This window comes from Pezoporus occidentalis, unplaced genomic scaffold (assembly GCF_034315485.1).
Source record: "Pezoporus occidentalis ecotype Australia unplaced genomic scaffold, CSIRO_AGI_Poc_V1 ctg160, whole genome shotgun sequence".
Classification (NCBI taxonomy): Eukaryota; Metazoa; Chordata; class Aves; order Psittaciformes; family Psittacidae; genus Pezoporus; species Pezoporus occidentalis.
In genome coordinates this window covers 1,280,837-1,307,001 of record NW_026913426.1, presented here as the reverse complement: position 1 = coordinate 1,307,001, position 26,165 = coordinate 1,280,837, and the positions used below count along the sequence as shown (strand labels likewise).

General features: G+C 41.0%; 2 protein-coding genes and 2 non-coding genes across 4 annotated transcripts in view; 2 read left to right on the top strand and 2 right to left on the bottom strand.

Annotated features, from left to right (window-relative positions):
- Window positions 1-10,068, bottom strand: part of ERN1 (endoplasmic reticulum to nucleus signaling 1) — a 33,111-nt gene extending 23,043 nt beyond the window's left edge. Inside the window, exons 1-2 of the mRNA XM_062612645.1 lie at window positions 9,895-10,068; window positions 699-810 (exon numbers count right to left, since the gene is read on the bottom strand). Coding sequence (XP_062468629.1) covers window positions 699-810; window positions 9,895-9,972 — 190 coding nt within the window. The 5' untranslated portion in view covers window positions 9,973-10,068. The remainder of the gene's footprint in view (window positions 1-698; window positions 811-9,894) is intronic.
- A 2,236-nt stretch (window positions 10,069-12,304) lies between these two features.
- On the top strand, window positions 12,305-12,367 carry LOC134160584 (small nucleolar RNA SNORD104). Its single transcript, XR_009963619.1, has one exon. It is a non-coding gene; the product is annotated as a small nucleolar RNA SNORD104 (small nucleolar RNA).
- Window positions 12,368-12,536: 169 nt separating this feature from the next.
- Window positions 12,537-12,671, top strand: LOC134160585 (small nucleolar RNA SNORA76). The gene has a single exon (XR_009963620.1). It is a non-coding gene; the product is annotated as a small nucleolar RNA SNORA76 (small nucleolar RNA).
- A 921-nt stretch (window positions 12,672-13,592) lies between these two features.
- TEX2 (testis expressed 2) overlaps window positions 13,593-26,165 on the bottom strand; it is a 28,313-nt gene continuing 15,740 nt past the window's right edge. The window contains exons 7-11 of the mRNA XM_062612644.1: window positions 21,942-22,074; window positions 17,640-17,762; window positions 16,186-16,395; window positions 15,834-15,954; window positions 13,593-15,616 (exon numbers count right to left, since the gene is read on the bottom strand). Of these exons, the coding sequence (XP_062468628.1) occupies window positions 15,494-15,616; window positions 15,834-15,954; window positions 16,186-16,395; window positions 17,640-17,762; window positions 21,942-22,074 (710 nt within the window). The 3' untranslated portion in view covers window positions 13,593-15,493. The remainder of the gene's footprint in view (window positions 15,617-15,833; window positions 15,955-16,185; window positions 16,396-17,639; window positions 17,763-21,941; window positions 22,075-26,165) is intronic.

The window sequence follows — 26,165 nt, the reverse complement described above, 5'->3', positions numbered from 1 at the left end:
ACAAAATGATGCAATCACTATTACTCCTTCCCATTTGACCTGCTTTCCAGTTTATTTTCAGAAGTGACAAGAAAGTGCTACTATCACTTCTACCATATGTAATCACGGTCCCACTAAAACAAATTTGTATTACATATTGATTTTTTTCATGAAGACAGAGCTCTCGCTGTTCAGTAACTACAATTACAAAATCACTTCCAGTCACTGAGCAACGTTAGATTGTTTTACACAAGTACAGTTCTTTTTTTAAAAGCTGTGCTCTTGAAATGTCTATTATAGAAAAAAGACCAGAGGTTTGCATGATATCCACTGCACCAGTGAATGAAGGTGTCCAGAGGCACAATCAAGCAAGCCTTTTGCCACCACTTCCACCAGCTAACACTCTCATTTGACATCTATTCTGTTTATGCTTGATTATAGTGCATTCATGCTCATAAAGCTCAATACCTACCAATTATACCACTACAGCTTAAACATTCCAGCAAAAACCACCCACCCATAAACCTGGAAAAAAACCTGCAAGTGAAAATATGAAGACGAACATGATTCCAGAAACACTGTAGCTTAGTTCTGGAACAAGAGCAAAAATAGGAAAGAAAAGAAAGTATTTACCAGGCCCTACAACAGTTTGAATTATCAATCGATTTGACTGTTCTTACTGTTACTGAGTAGAGGGCATGAGAACATCTCCTGCTCACCTTCTTTTAAAGTCCACTTGATCGCTCCTGTCCGCTTGCTGACAGCATGCAAACTTCCATCAAGGGTTGAAACAAACAACAGTGTTTCTGGCAGAGTTACTGAGCTGGTGCTCTGGGGAAAAAAAAGAACCCAAGCAAACATATGCTAAATGTATTTATTACAGAGTTTACTTGTAACTGTCATGCAGTACACAGTCTAGACATCACTTCTTTCAATTGTACAGACTGGACAACATTCTTTTTCTGTTAGAATTCAGTGATTTATGTACTTTTTTGCAGTCAACATTCTAGAACTGTTTAAGCTCTGTAAATACTAACACATCCACAGGCAGAAAACAGTTAATTACAGGATTCAAACCTTAATTTGAGTTCTAATCATTCTGCCACTGGGAACACATACACACAACGTATTTACGCATATGGGTACAGAGCTATTTGGTGCCTGCTGTCATTCTTACAGCACAAGCAACTTTTGAGCCTGGTTATTGGAGAGCACATACTTTTATTTAAAAGGACATCACACAAACATGAACAGTGGGGCTAAGTCCAAGGTGTTTCAACACACAAAGCAGAAAACGTGTGTTAACTTAATGTCTACTCTTCCTACCTAAAGATGATCCCAAAAACCTAAGACCCACCCACACATTTCCATCTACCAAATCTCACATTATTGCTCCAGTAACTTGACATTTGTGAAGTGCTTCTGCATTCCTCATCTGCATGCCACCTGCTACATGTAGGAAGTTTCACAGTTAAATATAATTCTTAACCTACCACAGTTCATGAAATGAAAGTATATGCTGCATTGTAGAATTATGAGTTCCCGTTCTTTTGTATTAGAACTTCTGTTAAAGCTAACTATTGCAGCCACTGTATCAAAGTAATTATTGAAAATCTCATACTTTAGGTCCTTTTGTGCATGAACTCCCAAAACAACTTAGGACACTGTAAGTTGATTTACAAACACATAGTCCAGTCTTCCCACCTTCCTTAAATAAGCATTTAACAAGCCAGATCCACAGATTCTGCAAGCAAAAAGGGAAGACACAACCCACACTCCACTGTCACATCCATTTGGGGCTGAAAGCCATTGAACTGTGAGGCTCAACCTACCCTCATAAAACTAGCTTTGGACAAGAAGAAGAAGGGAAGCTTGGGGTTGAATTCTAGTTATCTGCGCAGCTGCTCTTACGCAAAAGATAAGGCTTCTTAGCAAAAAAAAAAAAAAAAACAAAACAAAAACCTGCTTCCTGTACAACGCCTTAATAATCTAAGAAGTACAGATGTATAATCTTCCTCATGTGGAACAGTGATGAACAAGTGGGGCACTGAGCCATGTCAGTGCTCCTCTCTTCTAAGATTTTCAAAATTTCAAAATATACTGGAAACAGTTGTGATGAAAACAAGCAACCAACAATGGTCAAAATTTATTCCAAATTATCCTTCGAGCAGTAACATTTTGCACTCATACTGACTTTCACTTGAGCATCTCAACCCATTTTACAAAAAAAGCTAAGCTAAACAATTCTGGTTAACAGTTCTTCATGATAGGTGAGGAATTTCTTCCTCCTATATGCAAAACTGATGAAAAGTCAGTTTCATGTTAAGCTAATCTATATTTAATGCACAAATATAGATATATTTCCAGGCTATTGTTTTATATACGATGCAACTGCTGTTCATTTTCTTTAAAAATTACCTGAGAACCTTTGTAATAAATGAAATAACTTAAAAGCCTCAGCTGCATAAAGCTACCTGCAGGGCTCTGGGCTTACAAAATAGAAACAAAGAACAACACAAAACATGAACCAAAGACACTGAATTAATAGCCCAGCTCTGAATTACAAGTAATTGCACAAACAATGCCCATCAGGTGAACTGCATTTAATTAAGCATCATTCTCAAGTGTCAGATGTTGCAGGCAGCTGTTTAGAGTGTGCACTGCACATCTGTGCAAGTTCAAAGAAGAAATCACAATGAACTGCCAAATTTGAACCACTTCTTATAACTATTTTTTACACAGACTTTGGACAAGCACATTTCTGCTTCCTCAACCCAAACAAATGTTTGTTTTCACTGCAGCTCTACTCACTAAAAATCCCTATTCCAAGGAGTTTAACTCTTCCTCCATCAGAATCATAGATAAGGCAGAAAACATTTTTAGGCAATATTTCAACACAACAATGTATACAGTATAAATCTTGCACATTAAACACCACCAGGAACACAAGAAATACCTACTCCATGAACAAAAACATTTCATTTAAAAACCAGGAACAACTCTGCTCTTCTACCAAAAGAGATAAACCAAAACCACCCACTACTCAAACTTGATCATTTTACTTTAAAGATACAATGAAACTGCATCTAGAGCAAAACACAGTAAACTAAGCAAGAACATACAACTGCTAAAAGCAGGAAGTGAAAATTATTAAGTTCCTTTAAAGTGCAGGTGAGAACTTGACAACCAGATTGTAATGACTAGTGTTAATGTTTAGTTACAATATATAGCAAATCCACATCTTCCATGAATGCAGACTAAACCTGTTTTGCTAGATTACTTTTTACTCTCTGCACAAGTTTTTCTTATCTTTTAATCTTCTTATCTTACAGAATCAGTATATTCACCACAAAGCATGTTCTCTTCCTGTTGTCTGAGAAGCGAATAAAGCATTTGCCACAAAAGATGTGCCTCTCTAAAATAACCACCGTCCTTATTTATGGTTTATATTAAGTACCAGTAATATACAATATTTGGAAAATTACTTGTTGTAGATCTGTATATTTAACATTTTCCTATTTAATACTGGAATATCCATTTGTTGTGGCATCAAAGTTATAGAAATCATGGAATTAAGTGTGAGCTCTGAAACTCTTCGCAAAACATCAGTAACTAATACTTCCAGATTATGGATATTTTAGAAGGTTGCCAGTGCTTAGGACAAACCAAAAAGTACTAATGGGGAAAGGGTTCCTCTGCACATTCAGCAGTCACAGGAATATGAAAACTTTACCATACATCTCCCCTCCAGATAATTTACACACTGAACAATAAAGAAAGAAAACCATAGCTGAAGAAGCTATTCACATGAGTTGCTGTTGAAAACCAGATGAACACCTGAACACTGCCCACAGGCAGAACTACCTAGAAACCTCCCAGATCTGACTAAGATCATGAAATTACAATAGCTTTTTTTTAAGCTTTTCAGTGTAGTATCCTTGGTGTGAGCGGGGAAAAAGCAACTCCCATTCTTACGGTGCCTACTACCACTTTGTGATTAACAGAGAGATGTGAACTCTTCCTGAAATGGCAAGTGCTTCTTATGGCACTCACCAGCATCGAGGGAACAGAATGGAACAGTCCTCTGAGAGGCAGGTAGGTCTATCAAGCCAGAGAAATCACCTTCTCCTTAGAGGGCTCTGGGCCCAGTTCTGCTCACCCTCTCCACTCTAACTGGCTTTGTCTTAACACCACTTTTTTCGAATGCTTTCCTTCCCTTTCACATTAAGCCTGTAAGTTTTACTGCTTTTGAAGGGCTTTCCTATATTCAGCCATTAAGATCACACTGATGTGGTCACTGCAACCCTGTGTATCAAAGACACCATCTTCCCTGGGTGAAAGACCGAATATAGGGCAAATTTCATTAGTTCTTTCTTTACTTCTAAAGTTGTATTTGCAAACATACCAAATACATAAAATACCATATATTTAAAACCTTCCGTTCACTCACACTTTTCAAAGCATGGTATCATGCAGTTGAGATTAACCAGATGAGTAATAATACACTGACACTGCTGAAGCTTATGACCTAAATTCAAAAACAAACAAATGAGTGGGTATACTCTGCAATGCGATGTTGCTAATTTATTCTGACCAACATCTCCAGTAATCACTTGCAGAAAGGGCCAGGGAGTTAGTAACAGTATGGAAACAAGGATATATTCTTGCAAATTGCATAAAACAATAGACAGAAAAAAAACCCAACAGATTATATTTAAATAATCAGCTGTGTTTCACAGAGACTCACAAATAAAATCCACTTTCTCTTGATTTTATCAGTGCCTTTTGTGAGTGGCTACAGACTGCAGTGTCAAGGTTGCAAATAACAGACTTCATTTTGAACATAGAGTTTTATAATTAATTGACTAATGGATTTATCAAAGCCTGGAATTAGCTTTGTTATGAAAAGCTATGAAAACTATTAACAACATGTATGTACAAGCCAACCTTGTTTTCATTTCTGTGTGAAGTATGTAAGAGGATTCTCTGCCACAAAACCCCATAACAATCTAAGTCCTGAGACAGACTCTTTATACATCCTGGCATACAGGGATATTGCCCTTCCTGCAAGGGTCGGTCTGAGCTATTGTGATGCAATGCAAATTCTTGCAACAGATTTTTATTTCATACTGCAATTTTATTTCTAAGGAAATAAAACAACTGAATATGAGAAAAATCTGTCAGGACATGAAACAGCTAAGCAAAAAGTACTTAAAAGAACAGAGAACATGAGATAGAAGAAAAATTTGGTTTGGGTCTTTTATCTGAAACTGCAGTAACTACTATTTTTACAACTTTGGGATTCAGTGAATTTCTGCTGCCTTGACAGTCTGTACCCATAATAATATTTCACATCAACAGTGATGTTAGGTGAAGGATTTACAAGATTTTGAAATTACTTGGAGACTGCTTTAGAACTACAAAAGATAAATTTTCAAGCTCTCATCGAATTCAACTTTGACAAATTCTCTCAAGTGCTGACTGCTACCAATCCAGAACAGCCTAAAATTTGGGACTAAGTAGAAAACAGCATTTTTAAGCTAGAATAGAAATAGACTATGTAATAGAAATAGCACTTAAATGCACTTTATAAATATTGGTTAATCTTTGCATAAGAATCTTCCCCTCAGTCCAGATCTACCACATCTTTAGATGAAACATTTTAAAAATCAAAACATCAAAATGACTCAAAACAATTCTGAAGGACCCAGAGAGTCAAACGAAGGTCAGTGAAAGCTGTAGAACAAGTTCTGGTGTGTTTGTGTATGTCTGTGGCACAGTTCAGTGTCAAAGATGACATTATCTTTGTTCATTGCAACACTGCAATTGTTTTTAAGGGTTAGCAGAGCACTGCACTATTTTCTTTTATTGTGTTACAAGAAAAATGATCCCCACAGGAAAAATTTCTTCCATTAGTTTATCTGCTTTAAAAGAGTAGTTTTGAAATGCAGGTCACCAAGTAAGCACAAAGCCCACTGAAGTCAGTGGAAACAGCAGACAGACCAGGCTACTTGGTTCCTTGAGGTTATCATTCTGTAACCTACAATGTGTTTTGCTGTGGGGGTGATACCACACGGGGTTCTTCAAATATGAATAAAGAACAGGAAAACACTTCATAGTGACACTGGATGTGTGATGGTATGTTGCTGAGTCTGAGAAGTGCTACTGATTTCACAAAAATTATTGAGTGCTCACCTGTAAGCAAACCACAGTGCCATGTGTTACCAGGTAATAATATTCTGCTTTCAGAGTCTTAAGTAGGAATACATATGCACTGAACTTCATTTGTAAGGTCTGATGGATGGCTTGCTAGCTGTAATCTACATCCTCATAATTTCTTTGATAATGCCTGCCTTACCAAGCAAAAAAGTTGACAAAAGGCATAACCACTTGACTATGTTATACTCCTCACACCATAATTGGCTTAATTAATGAGAAACTATTAAAAAACAACCTCAGCATTAATATTACCAGGCACTTTTCTCACATGAGCAGGCCTGTACCATAATTTATGCTACTAGAACCAAAATCAATAAACCAATAATGATGCAAAGCAAAATATTTTTAGACATTAGGGCACTCTGCAAGCACTTGGCATAGTCCTCACAGATAGCCTATGCTTCATTACCCAGATTCTGACAACTATTTCATCACACTGCCAGGCTACATGCTAACACTCACCATGCATTAAAAAAAAAACATGCCATGAAGAAACTCTTTGTAAAACTGAGGAAACTATTGGGGGAAATTTTTCAGTATCACTAATAATGAAATTAATATAGGAAAGAGTTGACAAAAAAATAAATTATATCTTTTTTTAGAAAGTGAAATCAAATCTACAGATATTTTAAACTGAATTCCAGCATGTCTTTGTTAGCTATTTCTCATTAACACTGTAGTCCAGTTCTGGCGACTTTTCATTCATATGATCAGTTGAACCATGACAGGTAAAACAAAGTATGGGAGAACTCCACCTGCCACCTGACTTGACCGAGCTTTGAGTGGTGCTCCACACCATGAACTCAAAGCTAAGTTTTAAAACTTATGTCAATAAGTTCTGACCAAAACTTATGTCAATATTCACAAGAACATCAGTAAACAAAATGAGCAGAAGGTCAGTTATAAACACATGAATTTACACTCCAGGACAGAGCTGTCCATGATAATTTTAGGTATGCAAGACAAGTTTGCATTCCCCCTCCTAAAATACTATTTTCTGAGTGACTAAGAAGATCTGCAACTCAAATAAAACACATACATGTTAGTTAAAATAGTGATGGAAGGTGTCCTTTTTAAACCCTTCTCCTGTCTCACAGGTTTTCATGCCTATCAGCTAACTAATTGGCCAAACACCTCATGCTGAGATAAAGAACACATTGCAAGTAAAGACACCTGGAAAGGCTGGGGGGTTTCCCACATGTGCTGCCTGCACACAACCACAGCACTGAAACCAGCCCCACAGGCTGCTGGTGGACAGACCAATGCTCTAAACATCAGCTGAATCCCAGAGAGCTTGTTGGGTTTGATTTTCACCAGCTTCATGTTATAAGAGAAACAGGCATAGTTTGAAATGTCTATGGCTCATAAAACCAAGGTGTTGTTTTGTTTTTTTTTAACTATATACTGTATACACATTTCAAACTATATTATCATATAACATTTACAGTGACCACTGACACTGTACTGACAGCTCTACTGCATTTTGCATTGCTGTAGCTGAGATGTGTTCTTTTTTATGGAACATTTTATAATGTGTTCCAATACCTTGCTAAGGCATTTCCAAGAGATACACTGTATCACTTAAATAACAAGAGCTAGCATTTCATCTTGTAAAGAAAAGACAGGAAAGGAAGTCCTTGTATGAACATATAAATTGTAGGAAAACAATATTAAAGTTGGGATATAAAGTAACAAGAGTACATCTATCAAAAAAATAGGAGTACATCACCAACAGTCTTAAAGCTCCAGAAAACACAACCTGCAAAATCTTCAGGCAATCACATGTTTTTCACATTATCTCAGTACTAAGACTCATTTGCCAGTCTTCTTCCTGGGAAATTTATTACTCAAGTGACATTAATAGTTCTAAATGAGCCTTCCCAGTTAAATGGATTAATCACAGGTGAGATGACTGGGACTAAGAAAAGAAACAGAGAAATGGAGAACCTGAAATCAGGTGCTAACCTCAGGTATGATGGCAGTGCAGAGAGACCAAGGGGAGGGAAAAATTTAGAGGACAAAAAAAAAAGGAGGCTGAATCCCACCAGGGCCCAAGTCCAGGTCTTTGTGACTACACAGGTAAAATTACACACAATTTAGTAATAACCTGTTTATGTGAAAAGTACTTTTAGTATACTTAGTATTCTCACTGAGAACTATTTTTAAAACTTGGGACTTGCAAACAAGCATTTTACTTACAAAATCTGAACCTCAAAACTGTCAAGACCCTGAGGAGATGTCGGTCCAACCTTATAGTCCAGACTAAGACAAAGACATCAGCACTTTTACAATAAAGATTTTTAAAGTAATTTTTGTTAACAACCTCCATATAATTTTTTTCCAGTTTCTTAATGAAGTAACACCACTAAGTATTACTGCACAGCTTCACTATTAAATGTGTTTACTTTTAAAGAAGGGGAGTGGAGCTATTATATTCCAGGTGAAAAACAAAGCCTTCAGCTCCGCTTAAACTTAACTATAACCCCATCTATCACACCAGCATTTTCAGGTAACAATGAATAATCCATTCAAGCACATAACCTAAAACTTTCCCCTGCTATACTTCAGTATAATGGAAACAGTAAATGCCAGCTGCCGTTTTCATTGTCCTCTGATCCCCAGAGCTTACAAAGAAGGGCACCTTTCAGAACTGAATTTTTGAAGACTTGGTTTTCCATGTAAGTACACATACAGCAGAGAGAACCCATTTTAAAGTACCCTCTTCAAAATTATTACCTCCATAAAAATAATCTGCTCAGCATTCCATCTGCTTTGCACCAGTTTCACTGTTCCCTGTGCTTTTATTGCTCCACGTAATGCCTTATAACCTGCCTGGTTATTTTTTAAGAGGTTTTGTAGGGCAGTGACTTGTGCACTTTGTCTCCCAGCTTTGAATTTAGAACTGTAGTCTCTTTTGGATACCAACCAACTGTATGTACACTTAGTGCACATGGCTATCTTTACTCTGGAAATCAAAATGCCCTAAGACAGTATAGAGGGCACTTACTTAGTCATGTGTATTTGGATGTCAACATATATACAATGTTTAGGGGTGCTTGTTTATTCAAAAAAAAAACCAAACAAAAACCCCAAGCCCCCTCACCTGTGAAGGGGCAAAGATCTTCTAGCATGTCATACTAGTTCACCTATCCACCTACATAGTTTCAGCTTCCAAAAGTTTCTTTGTCCTATTTTCACCAACTACCTTATGGAAAATTAACTGTATTTTTATATGTCAAGGATTATTATATATGCTACATGTTCAGGTATGGTGCTACGTGGGCAGGCACACAGCTGTTGATAAGGCTGGTACACCGCAGCCCCTCACCCCTGCGCATACAGACGGGCACACGGCATTAACGATAGCAAAATGGCCAGTGTGCTGAGCTCGCAAACACCGCCGATGCCCCGGGCTGCAGGCACCTACGGCAAACTTTCGGCAAAGCCCCGGCAGGAGCCCGCCGGGGCATGGGTGCCACCCCAAGCCCCGGCTCCCCTCTCTGCGAGCAGAGGCCCTGGCCTGCACAGGGCAAGGCCTCCCCGGCCCTCCACGGACCCCTGGCAAGCCATGCCCGCCGTTCCCCGCCGCCGCCGGGCAGGGGGCACCACGGCTGCCACTGCCCTCCCCGGCGCGGGGGCAACCCCCCCATGCCCAGGCCCAGCGGGGAGGCTCAGACCGGGCCGCACCTCACTTACCCCGGGTCTCGGCGCGAGCAGCACCAACAGCGCACCGAGGCTAAGGAGGAGAAGGCGGCAGCAGCGTCCCGGCTCCATGGCTGCCACCCGCTGGGTCCCGGCCGGCTCCCACCGGCCAGGCGCTGGCTGCCGGGCGCAGCGTGCCCAGCGCTCGCCGCGCGGCGGGGCGGGGCCGCCCCGGACTGGGCCAGCGACGTCAGCCGCGGGAGGCCCCCAACGAACTCAGGTACCGCCCGGCCCCCCCGGACACCTCGCCCCTACGGCCGCCTTCGCGCTCCCCGCGGCGCCAGGAGGGTCGTGCAGGAGCGGCCAGCGAGGCGCCTGCGGCTTCGTGCTGCGGCCGGAGCCGCCCCGTTTGTGCGGAGCCCCGGCAAAACGGCAGCGTGCCCGGGGGAAGGTGGGGGGGGGGCTCGGCCGAGAGCCACCCCCAAACCGCGGGGTGCACTGAGCTGGGCAAAGCCAGTACTCTATTGGTAAATCCAGGGGTTCGGCATACCCTTATTCCTCCAGCACCACCCCACCCCGCTCAGTTTCCTGATTGATTTTTCACTTCCAAAGCAGATCAGGCCAAGTTTACTTGGCATAGCTCCTGTTCTGACCCGGCTGTGCCTTGCAATATCTTAACTAAATGCAAAAAAAAAAAACAAAAACAAAAAACAAACCCACAAACCCATGCTTTTTTGAACCAAAACCTGGGTCTATGCAGCTCTGAACAGATTAAACACACACATAAAAATATATATTGGATCAAACAGAAGTAGCTTTAAGAAGCAGAAAGTAAATTTACACTGCTTGGCAAAGGTCTAGCTTTCAGATGCATATTTATATAACAAAGCCGCTTTGTCCTTGTTACATATTGTTTGCTTTTTAATACTGATATCGCTAATGGAGCTGCAGAGCACACCGAGTACTAAGTGTACAATATGCACACAGCAAATCAGCTCTGGCAGCTCCCTCTTTTAATGAGTGTGCCTTTGATGATATGAGCAAGACATATAATTATGATTAACCTGCAAGTTTGAATATATAAAACCATGAAGCTGTGGCTGCCCATCCCTGGAAGTGTTCTAGGCCAGGTTGAAACCATGCTATGATTCTGTGCTGGAGCTACAAACCACACTGTGATTGTAGTTCTCCAAAACTGACAGATAGGTTTCCTTATGGAGATCTTGGATTTTAAGCATTCACTCTATTTGAGAGCAAGCAGACCATATCACACGCTGCTTTGTGCGTGCCAGGGCAACAGCACACACAAAGAACACATCTAGACCTCTACCACACACAGAGGAAGTCACAGAATCACGCAGTGGTTTGAGTTGGAAAGGACCTTAAAGCTCATCCAGTTCCAACCCCTGCCATGGGCAAGAACACCTTCCACTAGAGCAGGTTGCTCCAAGCCCTGTCCAACCGGGCCTTGAACACTGCCAGGGACTGAGCAGCCATAGCTTCTCTGGGCACCCTGTGCCAGCGCCTCAGCACCCTCACAGGGAAGAACTTCCTTGTATCTAATCTCAACCTACCTAATCTAAAGCGCTCGTACCCACACACAACGGCAATCAACGCGGGCAGCTGTGCCCGTGTAAAAAGCACACACGAAAGGCACACAAGAGGGTACTGGTTTTGCCCAGCTGCCTCCGCTCAGCTCCCGGCGCTACAGGTGCCGCAGGGCGGCAGCACTTCACCCACCGCCCGGGAGGGCACGTCCCCAGCATGAAAACCGGCGGGCGAGCGTTAAGGTAGCGTTTATTATCTTTACCCGAATTCCATGCCGTGCTGCATCACGGGAGGAGCTTCTCAGCTACACAAGCACCACGTGCATACTACCAAACTAGTCATTTAACACAAATCCCTCCCAACGGCCTCACAGGAAAGAGAAAAAGGCAAAAACCAGAGCTGAGGCCGTAGGAGACCACCCAGGGCGTTTGTTACCGTGCGCCCTCCCGCTCCCCGGGCACCTCTCCTCAGAAACCGAGGAACCTCCTCCGAGCTCCGAGCGGGGCCCAAGGGTTATATTTTTCTAACATTAAGCCCTACTTCTTTAACAGCAGTGGAATACCAGAACACACCACTAAATGAACGAGCACACTGCTCCTGAGAGGACCGGTAAAGCGGCCCGCCGCGCCGGGGCAGAGCCAGGCTCTCCCAGAGCCTTACCTCCTCCTCCCGGCGCCGCCTCAGCGCTTCCCGCCTCCGCCGCTGAGGAGCCGCAGCTCCACCCACCCCCAGCGTGCAGCCACACCCGGATCGGCGCGTGCCCCAGAGGTTGAACGCGATTGGGCGAGACCCGGAAGGGCGGGGCGGTCTCTATATAAAGAGGGGCGAGAGTGGGTCTCGTTCTTTCTGCGAGCGTCCGCGGTGTGAGGTGAGGGGCGCGTGGTGGGCTGCGGGTGCAGGGCGGGCGGGCCGGGCCGCGGTGATGTCTCTTGACACGTGTTAGACTGCTGATGTGCATGAAGCAAACCTACTACTGAGCGCCCAGGCTGGCGCTCAGCCGGCCGCGGACTGCGGTGCTCCGCTTGTGTAACCGCTCCCTTTCCCCTCTGTGTCTTGCAGGGCCCGTGCGGCGAGCGGCCCGGTAAATAAATAAAGTTGTGTGCACCGCGCAAACGTGTCCGGCTGGTTCTTGCGTCCGTGTTCCCCCCGCACTGCCTTTGACCCGGCGGGATGCCCTGCCCGCGGCGCCGCTGGCCAAGCTGTAGTGCTAGAGTGAAGCGCTTGTTCATAACTGGAGCTGCTCGGCCCGACCCGGGTAGCGCTTTTAAAAGCAAGTGACAGCTCGTTCCATCTGGCCGAGCCGTGCCCGCCCTCACGGAGCAGGGCAGCACCGCACAAAATGGCGTCGCAACCCGACGGTAGGCGGTGCACGGCGCGGGAGGACCGCTTCTGGCTTGGGAGAGGGCGGTAGCAGGGTGAAAGGCGTCCGGGTTACCCGTCACGTATCGGTGATGGGGTCAGACTTTAACCCAGCTTAGACCACGTGCACCAGCGTTTTCCTAAAGTAGTTCAGGGATCAGTGTGTAAAGGGGAACCAGCAGCAGCAGTCCTGGAATTCCTGCCTAGCTCTTGCAGCAGAGCAGCACGTGGGTGAAGGTGAGCCAGCAATGAGCGTCCAGAGGGGTCCTTCATGTATACAGCAAGGAATGTGAAACAAAATGGGAAGTTAACTCCAGGGTTCTAAGCTGCAGCAATTTAAACTGCTTCCAGCTTAACAGCTGTGCTTGCACTGTTACACAGGCACAGAAGCTGGAAGTTACAGTGCTTTCTGTAGACAGAAAAGTTGCAACTCTCATAACATGCAAAAGAGTCTAAGAAGACTAAAACGGTGTTTTAAGTTCAGAGGGTAGGTAAGGTGTGCCCCCTCAGTTCTGTAATTCTTGGTTCTCCATTTTAAGGTTCACAGAGATACAAAATGAAAAAATGTTTTTGAAGCATGTTCCTGATGTGAACACTTAACAGCTGCAGTGCCGTTCAGTTTTCACTACATTGGAATTCAGTTTAAGCTTTTCTTTTTAGAGCCAGGAAAGTCAGTATTGGTTAACCCTAAAATTATAACCACCACATACAGCTCTGGGTATATAAACATACCTGAAAAGCACCTAGCACGCATCTTGGCAAACTGCCTTTAATGAAGTTTGTGAAACAACGTGCAGGGGACAGTGACTAAGCACGATGCAGGAATGAAATTTTAACTTCAGTAATTGTTTGACATGGGATAAATTTATTTAATAAAACAAAGCAAGCAGATCGTAGTTACCCACAGCTTATGAAGTGCAATATGACAATCTTGTGTAATAAGTCTAAATTTGTTTACACATTAGTGCATCTAGTCCTTTGACTTTAGTTATTGCACATAGAAATTAAATCATATAAAAGACTGCGTACAAGACATGCAGACTTCATTAGAGGCAAATAATGCCTACATGATCAGAGCAAACCCCAGAATATACACAGCCTGGAATGGTCAAGGAGGTGTTCAGGTAACAAATATAACCCACTAATATTTCAATTAAAGGTAACCAAAATAGGTGTTCAAATATAGAATTAATTTTAAATATATTAAATGCTAGTTTTCTGTTTCAGGCAAGGTGCTGTTTAAAAAACCTTCAATATAATAGCTTCATTTAGAGATGGTAAATCATCAAGTTACACATGGAAATTTCGATTTACATCAAATGTGACAACACAACATACAAAAAAGTTCTTAAAAAATTACTTCTTAAAAAAAAAAAAAATCATGTTATAAAAGGAGAGCCAAAACTCACCTTTGTAAACTAAACCATTTTCTGACATCCATGAACAGTTGGCAACACTACCAGAAAAATATCACATGTTAAAAGAGTGGATATGTAGTGTTCAAATATTGAATTTACTGCATACATTTCATCTTGAATCATACCAGAGAGAAATAAAAGGCATTTTCCCCCTCCCCCCTTTGTTTTGGCCACTAATGAGCAGAAACAGTCTTTAATCACGATCAGCTTGAATAACTGCAATGCCTGAATTCCTATTCCACAAAGTCCAAAAAACCAATGCATGGGAGGCAAAATCTTCCAGTCACGGCTGTTCCACAAACATCAAGTGACTTGATGTCTGGAGTTGCACAGCTGTAACCTGAGAATTTGGCTCTATGCTTTGCGTGTAAACACAGTGCAATGGAAAAGACTCACAGCAACAAACTCCTGTAAGAAAAAAACCTGTGTTTCATCATAGCAAGAGGCTCTATACACAGTAGGGTAACTAAGTACTTCTGGTAATGTGCAGTATTGACATTTTATGTGTGTGCTCATGTCTTTATAAACATTCAGAATTAATCATGAACCAAGGTGATTGTAACTCACTGTAAGGCGGCTTGCTATGGTTTGGTCTCATGGCTTTACCAACTTTTATCTCCTCATTTACACAAATGTGACAGTCCCACCTTCACTGATAGTTGTGTGTTTTATGGCTACTTGCTTCCCCCCAAAAAAGCATGAGTTCTGTATGAAAAAAGTATGTATATACCACACTGAATCACAATACGTCATACATCCGATTTACATTCTTTTATCCTGAAAGCATTTCATATTTCGATTGCTTGACACAAGCTATTGACTGCAGAAGTGAAAGAACATAAAACAGTTCATTCTACACCTCCAACTGCCTGAGAAAGAAAAATGTTCTTCCAGTTTTATAAATTCATTCCTTATTTAGGATTTTTTCCATTTGGCACGCAGTTCCTTTGCTGCCAAACAACCTTTCAATGCTTCAATGCACATTAACATAGCATGAAAACATAAGCTGAACAAAAGGTGTGTCAACAAGCTCCTTGATCTGTTACAGCTAGGTTCCTCCTCCCTCCCCCAAAGAACAGGTCCTCTCAGCCTCCGAGTTAAAATCCTGATGGCAGCCAGTACAAAAATAACTGCTTAATGGAATGAAACTTCATGTAGCTGAAGTACACAGGAACAATAACCAGGCAAGTGAGCACAATGGTATGGTTATAGGCAGTCCTTCGGGGGGGGGGGGAAGTGGCACAAGTTAAGGATGAGAACTACAGCACAGTTTATAAAACCATGAGAATAACTTTCATAATACTGTAAACTACAAGAGTCTTCACATGTCATGGTTGATCAGGGGTCTCTGTGCTCAGATCTTTAGGAGGGCACGTAGAGGAGCGAGGATCCATGGCTGAGTGCATTAAAGGGATATAAACATCATCCATGTTTGGCATGACGAAGATTTTCTGTGAAAAAGATGCAATTAAATGAAGTTACGTTTCATATGCCAGAATTCAGTTTCACTTCTTAACTTCAGTTCTTAACATCCTTTCCACTGAACAGAAGCAGTGGAAGATACCAACTAGTTTTGAATGAAATAGGGGACATGCAAAACATAAAAACCCAAACCCTCTAATAGACCAAAACTATAATTAATTAAAGGAAAATGTAAAGGGAACTGACCTGAAACTCTTGTTCCAGTTTTCTCTCTATCCAGTCAGTTACATGAACCAGAGTCACTTCTCTCTCACCAAGTTTTGGCCGAGCTTTTAACTCCAGGTAGGGAGGTCTTCGAAAGCCATACCTTAAGAGAGAACACAGAACAGGTTTTATTATAAACACTCCAAAGCACGTACTTGAATGCGTTAACTCTCAATTTTCTCTTAAGAGCAACGTCTACCTCATTTACAAGTGCTTTGTATCCCATCTCTTCCAGAACCCACTTCAGCTACACTTTATCTTTCGTTCCTAGTTGCAATCCCTTAGGTAGCACACACCCAAAACATTGCCCAGTTCCGCAGTAAGTTCCTCTTACCATATTCTGTCGGTAGGTGGAGGTGGAATGTTAATTACTAGTGTTCCTCTGCACTCTTGTACTTCAACTGTTAGCAGCAACGGAGTATTGGAGACCTCTTCGATTTTCTTCTTAATAAACTCAGTCTCTGTTGCTTTCTGAAAGTACTTTGACTTGGTAATTTTATCCACAATTCTCATGATCTTACTTGTCCGATGTCCTCCAACATACCTTTAGATAGACAACAGAAAAAGAGTACATCCAGATAATTTTCTTGAACCTATTATTTGCTAAGACACCCATCAATTTCCTGTTAAATCATTAGAGGTCTTGATATTAAAATTCTAAACAGACACATATACACATGTCCAAGCACTACCTACCACAGTCTTGCACGGCAGCTGTATTCTTTCAGCTACATGTGTCTAGCAGAAATTCTCTCTAGTCTGAACACTCCTTCCCAGACATCATTGGAAACAACATTAATATTGCAAATACACTTCCATCATCCATGTATTTTAAAAAGATAATTAAATGCATCTATTGAGATAATTCCAACAATTCTTCACATCGTTTTCAAAGCTGTTTAGGAGTAAAACACTAAGGAAACTCCCTGGAACATTTTGAATGTCACAGATTCTCTTGGTATGTTCGCTGCAAAACCACTGAGATGCGTTCAAACATAGGAAACATTGTGATTGTCTGAGACATTGCAGGCTGGCTACAGCTTTCTCATTGCATGGCATAGTTTCAATCAGATACAGAAAGCACAGAAAAATAGAACAGCAGCCAAAGCAGGGAATGACATGGCAAAACTGACAGCAAGAAATTTTCTTTTTAATTCTTGCACAGCATCAGAGGGCAGCATTGCACAGCCCAGGCACACAAAGCTCTGCAAGGGAAAAAAACAAGGAAAAAACCCCAACACAAAACTCTGAGCAAGAAAGCCAGGATTGAATAGCAGTTGTTTTGTTAAGGAACAGAACACACTGGAAAGAGGGGATCAGCAGGATCAGCATGGGTATAATACTTTATACAAACAGTATTTTCAAGACCAGAGTGCTTCCAAGTTTACATACAATACCCTGTTCTTGGCTCTGGTACCAGACAAGACACGCTGGGGAAGGTCCCCATCGGCTATGTGGCCCAAAGACTTGGCTCTCTCTGTAATCTACTGGTGAAGAAATTAGGTGCTCTAATAGCTCTGTATAGGTCACTCTGCAGAAGTGCTGTATGGTGAACTATGCTCCCAGCATGGTAAAACGCTCAGCAGAGCAGCTTCCTTTCAGTTTGTAGTACATGGCTTGATTGCTGCTCTTTGCTCTAGAAATGGGTGAGTTGTGTTTGCTTAATTGCTTGGATATACTCACACCCTGACATCCTGTGTGACAATGAGAGTTACAGGACAGGAACAAGATATCAGTTGTACAAAGTCTGGAAATGTGGGGAGGAAAAAAGGATTAACAAATGCTCACCCTTCTGCTCCTGGAGTCACCTGCTTCTCTCCTGCCAGTTCAGGAGCATCATCCTCTTCTGAAGACCCAGCACTGGAGGATTCCTCATCACTGTCTGCAAGACAATACGCCCTTGGCCTGAAACTGAAACAATACAATTTCCAGGTCAAATGTAATATTCTTAAATAGCTATTCATTATGTACAGCTTTGGCTGACATTACATGTGTTTCTACTGGAGACTGAAATGTCCCCTCCTCTTTTTTATAAACTCATCTAAAAGAACAAAACTGAAGGCACTTTGAATCCAGTCTGTCAGAACTATTTTCAAAAGAGAGAATTTGTTTTCTCCAGTGGAATGTAATCCTGCACAAAAGAGGATGGGGAATGGCTATTCTCCATACTCGAATCCAATTCAGACATTATTCAAAATACATCTGAAACATTTGTTGTTGTTCATGGCTTTCCATGGAAGTTGAGCAGTACATAGGCTGGAGATGGGGTTTTGTTTCTTTCTAAAACTCGAAGACATGCTTTTACATTGAAAGGTGAAAACATGCAATTCTGTCTTGTACTAAAAGCAAACATAGGACTCCAACTTAAAATGACATCATCTACCAACTGAACCCCAGAATCCCTCAGAGATGTTAACTGAGGTGCTAACGTGTACCTTATCTTCACAATATACACCAGCAATTCACCTTTTTGTAGCTACAGTGTGTGCCATCACTAACCAATTTTGTGTAGACAAAAGGCAATTTTATTAACAGAAGTCCAGCATTACCCTGGGAAGGAATATTTCTTAGATGCTTTGCACAGATACTTTTGTCCCATACAAACTGAAGCTATAATCTCCCTTCAGTACCTTTGCTGGAACTACTCCTTTCCTTACTCTATTTGTGGGGAAATCGACCTTCTGGCTTGTGAATGTTTAAATTCCTCTGACACAGTGAATGGTGGTTTTAGCATTTAAGGTTTTGTTTAGTTTTTTTTTTCTGAGGAGACTCCAAGATGGGGTAAGGCAAAGAACGTCATGGGGGAAAGAGGAAAGTAATAAAATCAAACAAGTGCTGCTCTTAAGATACAAAAGATCACAGAGTAGTAACTAATACCTAGACTTGAACTATGGAAGAATTCATGTGCACAATCACAGAAAAATATCAAATCTTTTAAATGGATTCAAATGAGGGAAGGATACAGTGAATACACTTCAGTACTAACAGATCTCTACCAAACGTAAGAGCTTCAAATAGTTACACAACACAAGCTTCAAAAGCACGTAGTTTTAGCCCTAAGAACTATACCCAGGGCTGTAATATTCCACACTTGTTCAGAATGCAGGTCTATAGCTGCGGTTTCTTTCCTGTTTTTTTTGTGTGTATGTTCTTGGAGATTTATTTGAAGCATTTAATAACATCACACAGAGCATGGACTGAGGCTACTGTCTGCTACTCTGTACATAGAACAAACTGCTCATTGCTGCATGAAGTCCTAATGTAAAAGGACAGTCCAAGTACAGCCCCCAGTGCACAACACTCCTTCCTAACTGCCCGGTTAAGAACTGGAGCAGTAATTCCTTGACCTCTCTACACTCAATAATTTGCTACCCAGGCTAAGGAATCAGAATCAAAAACCTCTTCTCACCCAGAGATGCAGTTTGTACCTGCAGAAGTGTGAAACAGCACACCAAACTGAACCACCTCCCTGAGGACACAGCGGGTGGTGGATGGCTCACGTCACTGGCCCAAATAGCAGTGCTGGAGCCATTTCTCAGAGAGAAATTTGTAGTTTTAGGTCAGTTTCAAACTATACATTTTCTACCTGCGTGTGACCTCACTTCACTTTCCTGAGCATATCAACACCACCCAGTTCAAAGCATGCCCAGTGCATTTCCAAGGCTCTCAAAGGTGTCACCTTCTTACAAGAAGACGTTCTACTTGCCTAGGCAATGGGGCCCTGTGAAGTGCCTCCACAAGCACGCACTGACTGGCTAAGATCACAAGATCTCCTTGCATTCAACAAAGCCACAATAAATAAGCTCGAGTGAGATTTCAGGGGATCTCTGCATACAATGGACCATTTATACAACACAAGCATTGGCAGAAAAACACTTTGGGGCTATAGAATTGTTCCTGAGCAGACTGCACACTATGTTTTGAATTGCCATTTGTGGGCTTGTTTTTACATGGTACAACATAGCAAAGTAAGACACTGCAGTAACTTGGGTTAGCCTGCCTGCATTTGCCTGATCTCCAGTATGGTAGAACCTGCTACTCTATTAATTTTATGAAATTGGCAATTAATTCATTTTCCACCCTTTTTGAGAGCTGCATTTTCCTATGAGTGCATGCAAGACAGCATTATCAAACTGTGTAACACCACACTCCTATTTCAAACAATAAAGCAGCAGCAATGATAGAACTGGACTGCAAACACCGAATCATTTGTCTCGCTTTATACTGACAATATCCAAGGTCAGTTAAAACTCAGCGTTGCTTTCCCCACCTTCCTCTTTCTGGATGAGTTGGTCACTGCATCTCAAGAGGTGTGTTTGTTCTAGGCTCTTGAGAGATAGAAATGAGTGTAAGCAACCAACATGCATCACTTACAGATGACACCACTGTGGATGCAATAGTTTGCAGAATAGGCATGCAGAATAGTTTGATTTGTCACAGCAGCTGTCAACTGGTAATTAAAAAGCCCAGTAAAATTAACTAACATAATGGAAAGCATAGATGAGAAGCAAACTGTTCTACACTTCTCCATCTTTCATTTGTTTGTTTATAATATCCATTGTCTTTAAGGAAAAAACAACCCAGCAAGCAAAAAGCCTTCATTCACAACTAGAATGCATGAGACTGCCCTGCATAAAGCTGGCATAGCACTTGGCCCTGAGCGTTTGAAACATCACAGGCATGTGCAGGAGCAGTGCAGTTAATGGTTATACCTTCAAGTAATTGGTTGCTTAGATACAGACATTCACATTTACATTGCTGGGGTCCTATTGCTCATCTAGAATCAAGCTGATTTTTAAATATTAAATCAATGTGTTCACTAATGGTTTCTGAGGCCGTTCTTACACTGGACAGTTATGAAATACACATAGAGAATCCCGAAGGAATGGGAAGGAAAACAAGAATTTTGTTTGTGCAGACATTTCCTTGTCTGCCCCCATTTTTTTGGGGTGGACAAAATTAAAGGGATTTTTCAAGGAAAATCACACCTATCAACTATACTGATGTAAATTCAGAAATACTTACTTCAAGCAGTGACAACAAATCTAGGTTGATTTTAAACCCTCTGCATTTCTACCAGTGTATGAGATTATTCAGCTATCAGGTTTTTCACATTTATTTTCTCATCCTGACTGCACCATAATATAGTGCTGCTGTAACCATTACTTCAAGATATCTCGGAATAAATGGTCAGAGCTACAACATGAGTATATAAAGCACCTTGTATCTTAATTCTGAAAGAACACAACATTTTATCTAAACACATGGCCAGATTTAGAGAATTTTTTTTTATTTGTTGGCAGTGGATGTACAATAAATCAGAGATCACCGCTTAGGGACTGCAGATTTCTTAAGTACAAAGAGAGCACAGCACAAAGAGAATCAGCACTCCACAGCTGATGGGATGGATGTTTGACAGGTGCCACAAGATAAATACAAACAGACACACTGATGAGATTCAGGCAATATCATAAAAGTGCTAGGGAAAGCACAAGTGCAAGTTAGGAAGTTGCAGTACATGTGTTTCCCAATTAGCTCATCTATAAGGCATTTCACTTAGACATGGCAGGTGAATGGAAGTCAGATATGAGAAAACTGGAGACTAAAGCAGGGGTGTGATTATTCTCATGATGCAATAAAGCTATTGGAGAAAGTCTTTACACAACAATTACAGCCTATTTACCTTCCACCACTGTTTACTGTTACATGGTTTACAACTGTACCTGTAACAGCATGTTCCATGTGTATGTCTCCATATCTGCGTGTGTGTACCACCAATATTCAAGTCTTACTGGCTAAAGCCCCAACTCAAGCATAAGATAAAACTAAACTTAGTCACAGAACATTTTAAAATCCTACAAAAATATACATAAAAAACCTGACTGTACTGCAAAGCCTTTTATTAAGGCAATTGTCAGTGGTGTAATCAAACATTATAGTTGCACAGAACGTTCAGATTCTGTTCTCATGGGTATGCAACCCCCACAGCTCCTTTCAGTCTATTGTAAAGCCAGAGCTGCATATACAAGGAAAATTCCACTTTTTCCACTATGAAAGCTTTTACTTTACTGTATCATTGTAACACCTTACCCTTCTTTGCCGATCTCTCCAACTTTAAGTGCTTCACCAAGCGGTTCTTTGCCAAGTTTGGTCAAGTTCATCTTGGTCTCCAGGGTCATTTGAAAAGATCCATTGTAGGACGTTTCCAGATCAATCCAAAGTCCTAAAATTAAAAACAACAAAAGATTTCACTTTAAGACCAGCCACAATAATTTCATCTTCATGCCAAGCCAAAACTCTTACAAAGTTTCTTCCAAAGAGAAGAATTACTTTTGCATCAACTCATTATGTCATTAATTCACAAATAATTAACGGCTTATCAAAGCTTTCTGTTCACAGTAAGCTTATGGAACAAGGTGGAATGTTCAGACATATATCAAAGTTATGCTGAAAGACAGATCAGTGAGTACTGCCAATGATCTAAAAAAAGGAGCGTGATTTACACACACTTAAACTGCTTAAGAGATCTGAATGAAGATCAAGAAAATAGAATACAATCAGGGATTCACTTCAAAACTATTTACAGTAATGGTCCAAGCCAAGCAGTAATGGGGATGGTCCTTTATATTACTTAACCTGTGCAAATGAAGCAGCTCTTGAAATCCCAAAGCAATATTGCTTGTCTGGCATCACAACCTGCAGTATCCTTTGCTTTCAGCAATGCTGTATTGAAGTATAAAAAGGTTTGCTCAGTAACTCAGCTATTGGCATCCTTGTGACTCTCAGCAAACAGGGTCGTTACTTACAACTCTAGATGTGTAGTATTGTTACATCCTTTTGTCTAGGCAGAGTATTTGTTTATCTCAATCCCCAGAAGAATTGTCTTGGGAATAACTGCAAGATTAGGTCCTGCCTCTTAAGTGACACCCTGCAGCTCCACCGATTAAAAAAAGCTGTGGGGTATTTGTGATCCAGAGATTAGAAATCAGAAGCCACTAAGCATAGATTATGCATCTTCCTTTCCCAGACCTTGCATCTGCGTGCAATATGCCCTATGAGTATCTGGCACATCAACCATTAACACATTCTACTTTTATTTGCTCATTCAGAAGCAAGTAACTATCCTTTGGGTTTCATTGATCTTGAAATGACGTTTCCAGTTAAAGAAGAGATATTTTCTACTTAGCACACATATCAGAAGGGCACTGTCCCCAGTTCCACACGTTTATATCAGAAGCACACACAGTTCCAAAGGACCAGGTCACTGATAGACTATGTTGGAAGCAGTACTGAGGGCAAGCTGCTTCTTTACTAACCCAAATTACTCTTCCATCATACTGTTCTAAAACCAAAGACAGGAACTCAAACACAAGCTTATACAGATTTTTCCTCTACAGAGTAGCAAAGTAGCAGTAAGATCATGAGAAACAAGAAAACTGCTAAACAGGCCTTTTGGACAAAATGAATCAGCATGCTTCAAGCATCAATGTTGTTTTAACAGTAGATCAAATTGAGCCAATGATGCCATTACTGAGAGGGAAAATTCCTCCTGGCTAGAAAACCTTCATATGCATCTTCCAGAGGGAAAAAGGGAGGTGAGAAGGAATAGGAGGGGAAATTAGGCAGATGGTACAATTTATTCAGAGTTATCCAGCTTCCTAGCCTTGACAGAAATACAGTAAATACTACAGCATATGCTGTCACACAAACAGGAGTATTAACAGAAACAAGATTTTCCCTAACATTGTCTGTTAACAAATTTAGTTACTCGGAGGAGCCATATAATAAAAAAATGTCTTCCTGCACTGGTAAAATAGTCTGGATGAAACAAAGCACATCACAATCATTCACTGCATTTTAACACCTCAGAAAAGGCGACCTCAAATGATTGACTGTCTCAAACATTTAACAAAATTCTTAAGAAGTATTTGTTCTGGATACTGGCCTGAAATTTGATATTTGCTTTTACACCATATGTGGTTTACTCATAGGTCAACTTACCAAAAATTTATCCTTATGAAAACAAGCATTTCCAGTTATCGTCTCCCTATTTATGTCCTTGTAAGTACAACAGCAAACCAAGTTCTTTCAGTAATTATTCACTGGAAGCTCTTAAAAACTCAGATCCTGAGAGTTCACGTGTGCTTCGACAATATGAAAGGAGTCACAAGGATTACAAATTCTACCATAAATATTTGCTTGACACAGTTTAACTGAACAAGAAACTGAAGGAGTTAATTGTTCTCACTGCCCTTGTTGGCAATTCATTGAAGCCAAGTCTCCTAAATCCCATCTCATGACTTAGAACTACAGCATTTGGTTACAACTGAAGTTATGAGAACAGAGAAAAGAACTCAAAAACTGTTTAAATCCAGGCATAGGGAAACACTCCGACAAGAACCCCAAAGTGCAAGTTTATTTACAAACCATGACACAACTTTGCCAGCATCGTACATATCATGATTTCAAAGAGTTTTCACTTTGTTTTCTTTAACTCAAAATTCCTACCAACGGTGAAGCCACTTTGCTACTGGGAGCACAGGAGGATGTCATAGGTACTGTGTAGAACACAGGAAGCATATGACAACCAATAGCAGTGTGTTTTAGTTCCCCGAATACTGATTGCACATGAGTTTATTCCATCTATTCAATTTTTATTTCTCTTAAAACACAGGTTTTGTTCCTTGTGACAACAAAACAATTTTGCTCTTACCCAACACGCTTTCTTTATAAAGCTCAAAGGAAAACATTCTTTCCAGAAGTTGAGAGCAAAGTACCCAGTGTTTTACAGATAAGGCTTTTCCCCAAAGAGCTGCAAGTCTCAAGTGAGATAAGGGCAAACAATGGCATCTGGATACAACAGGCAGCATTAGTTAACATGTTATGTACGCCCAAGAGAATTTTAATAATTCCTCAAAGTCTGTTTTGTTCACACTTTTACGAGGGAAAGGTCAGCACTCACTAACCTCATGTTTTTAGTCAGTGATTTGCATGGCATAACATTTGTAGTATTGGTGATAAAGTTTACTTATTTCCTCCTAAATTTCTTGCATCTGGTGTTCTTGCAAAGGTCTGATGATAACTATTCATCAGAGAGAAGAGCACTGTAGTAAGAGTGGCAGACAAATGAGTCTTACACCAAAACTAGAGTTAAGTATACCTTAAAAATACCAGATCCAAACTATATAATATGAGCAAAGATGAAGCCTAAATTGCTGCTAAGCAGAAAACTGGTTCCTTATCTCATACTGTGCACAGCTGAATTCTATGACAAATTCTCCATCCTGGGGAACCACTGCTGCTTGACCTTTAAGAACAATGAGCAGAACTGAGATCTTGTAGAGACAAACCACCCCAGTGAATAGAACCCCCCTCAGGCCCCTGAGTTCAGTGCTGCAATCTCCTCCAACCAGCGCTGCAAGGAAGGACACAGTACTATACACCTGCTGTGTGTTCAATACCCTCACACTCTGAGAAGATACTACATAAAGAACATAACAGTCTGTTCCCTACTTAGAAATATTGTGCACAGGAGAGCTAGTGAAGATTAATCCTGTTACAATCTACAGCTAATTATCTGTTCAAACTTCTCTCTGCCCCTGTCTGTTGTTATTGTTCTAAACACACAACTGACCTGCTGAGGTTTGGCTCGTTGCTGGCCTCTAATTTAAGAGCTTCTCCAGAGGGTCTTAATGTTCTTAGAAAGTATTGCAAATTCATTCAACTCACTACCAGTTTATTTGGTTTAGCTTAGCACCATCCAGAAATGATTTTGATATCTTCCTCTAAGAGTTGAAAGAGAAGTTTAAAATAAAACTAAGTTGTCTGCCATGCAACCCATAGCTGCACCACAGCAAGTTCTCCAAGGAAGTATTTCCCTTTAGACCAATTAGAAACTTTTCCACCCCAGTGTAACAATACAGTAACTAAAAAGGTGAACAGAGTAAGAGGAGACAAGCTAAGAAATCCTTAATAAACTCAGAAACAATTTTAAACTAGAAACTGCTCTGGTTACGTGTCTAAGAAGAAACACAGTATCCACCTCTCACAGCATGTAGAAAATACTTTTGAAGTTAAAATAAACAACATAACATTAATCCAAGTTTGTGTTTCTGTGAAACGGAAGTGATAAAAGTATCCTCAAATACACTCTTGTGGCCATGTGCAAGCCCGAAAGAACAGAAAAGAAAGAAAAAGTTCTGATTAATGATTAATAAAACAGCAGGAGGAAAGTCATTCGGCTTAAAAAAAGACCAAACTCATATTCAATATTAAGGGCATAAAGGGATGCTGCATTTTGAAGGCTCTTTGCAA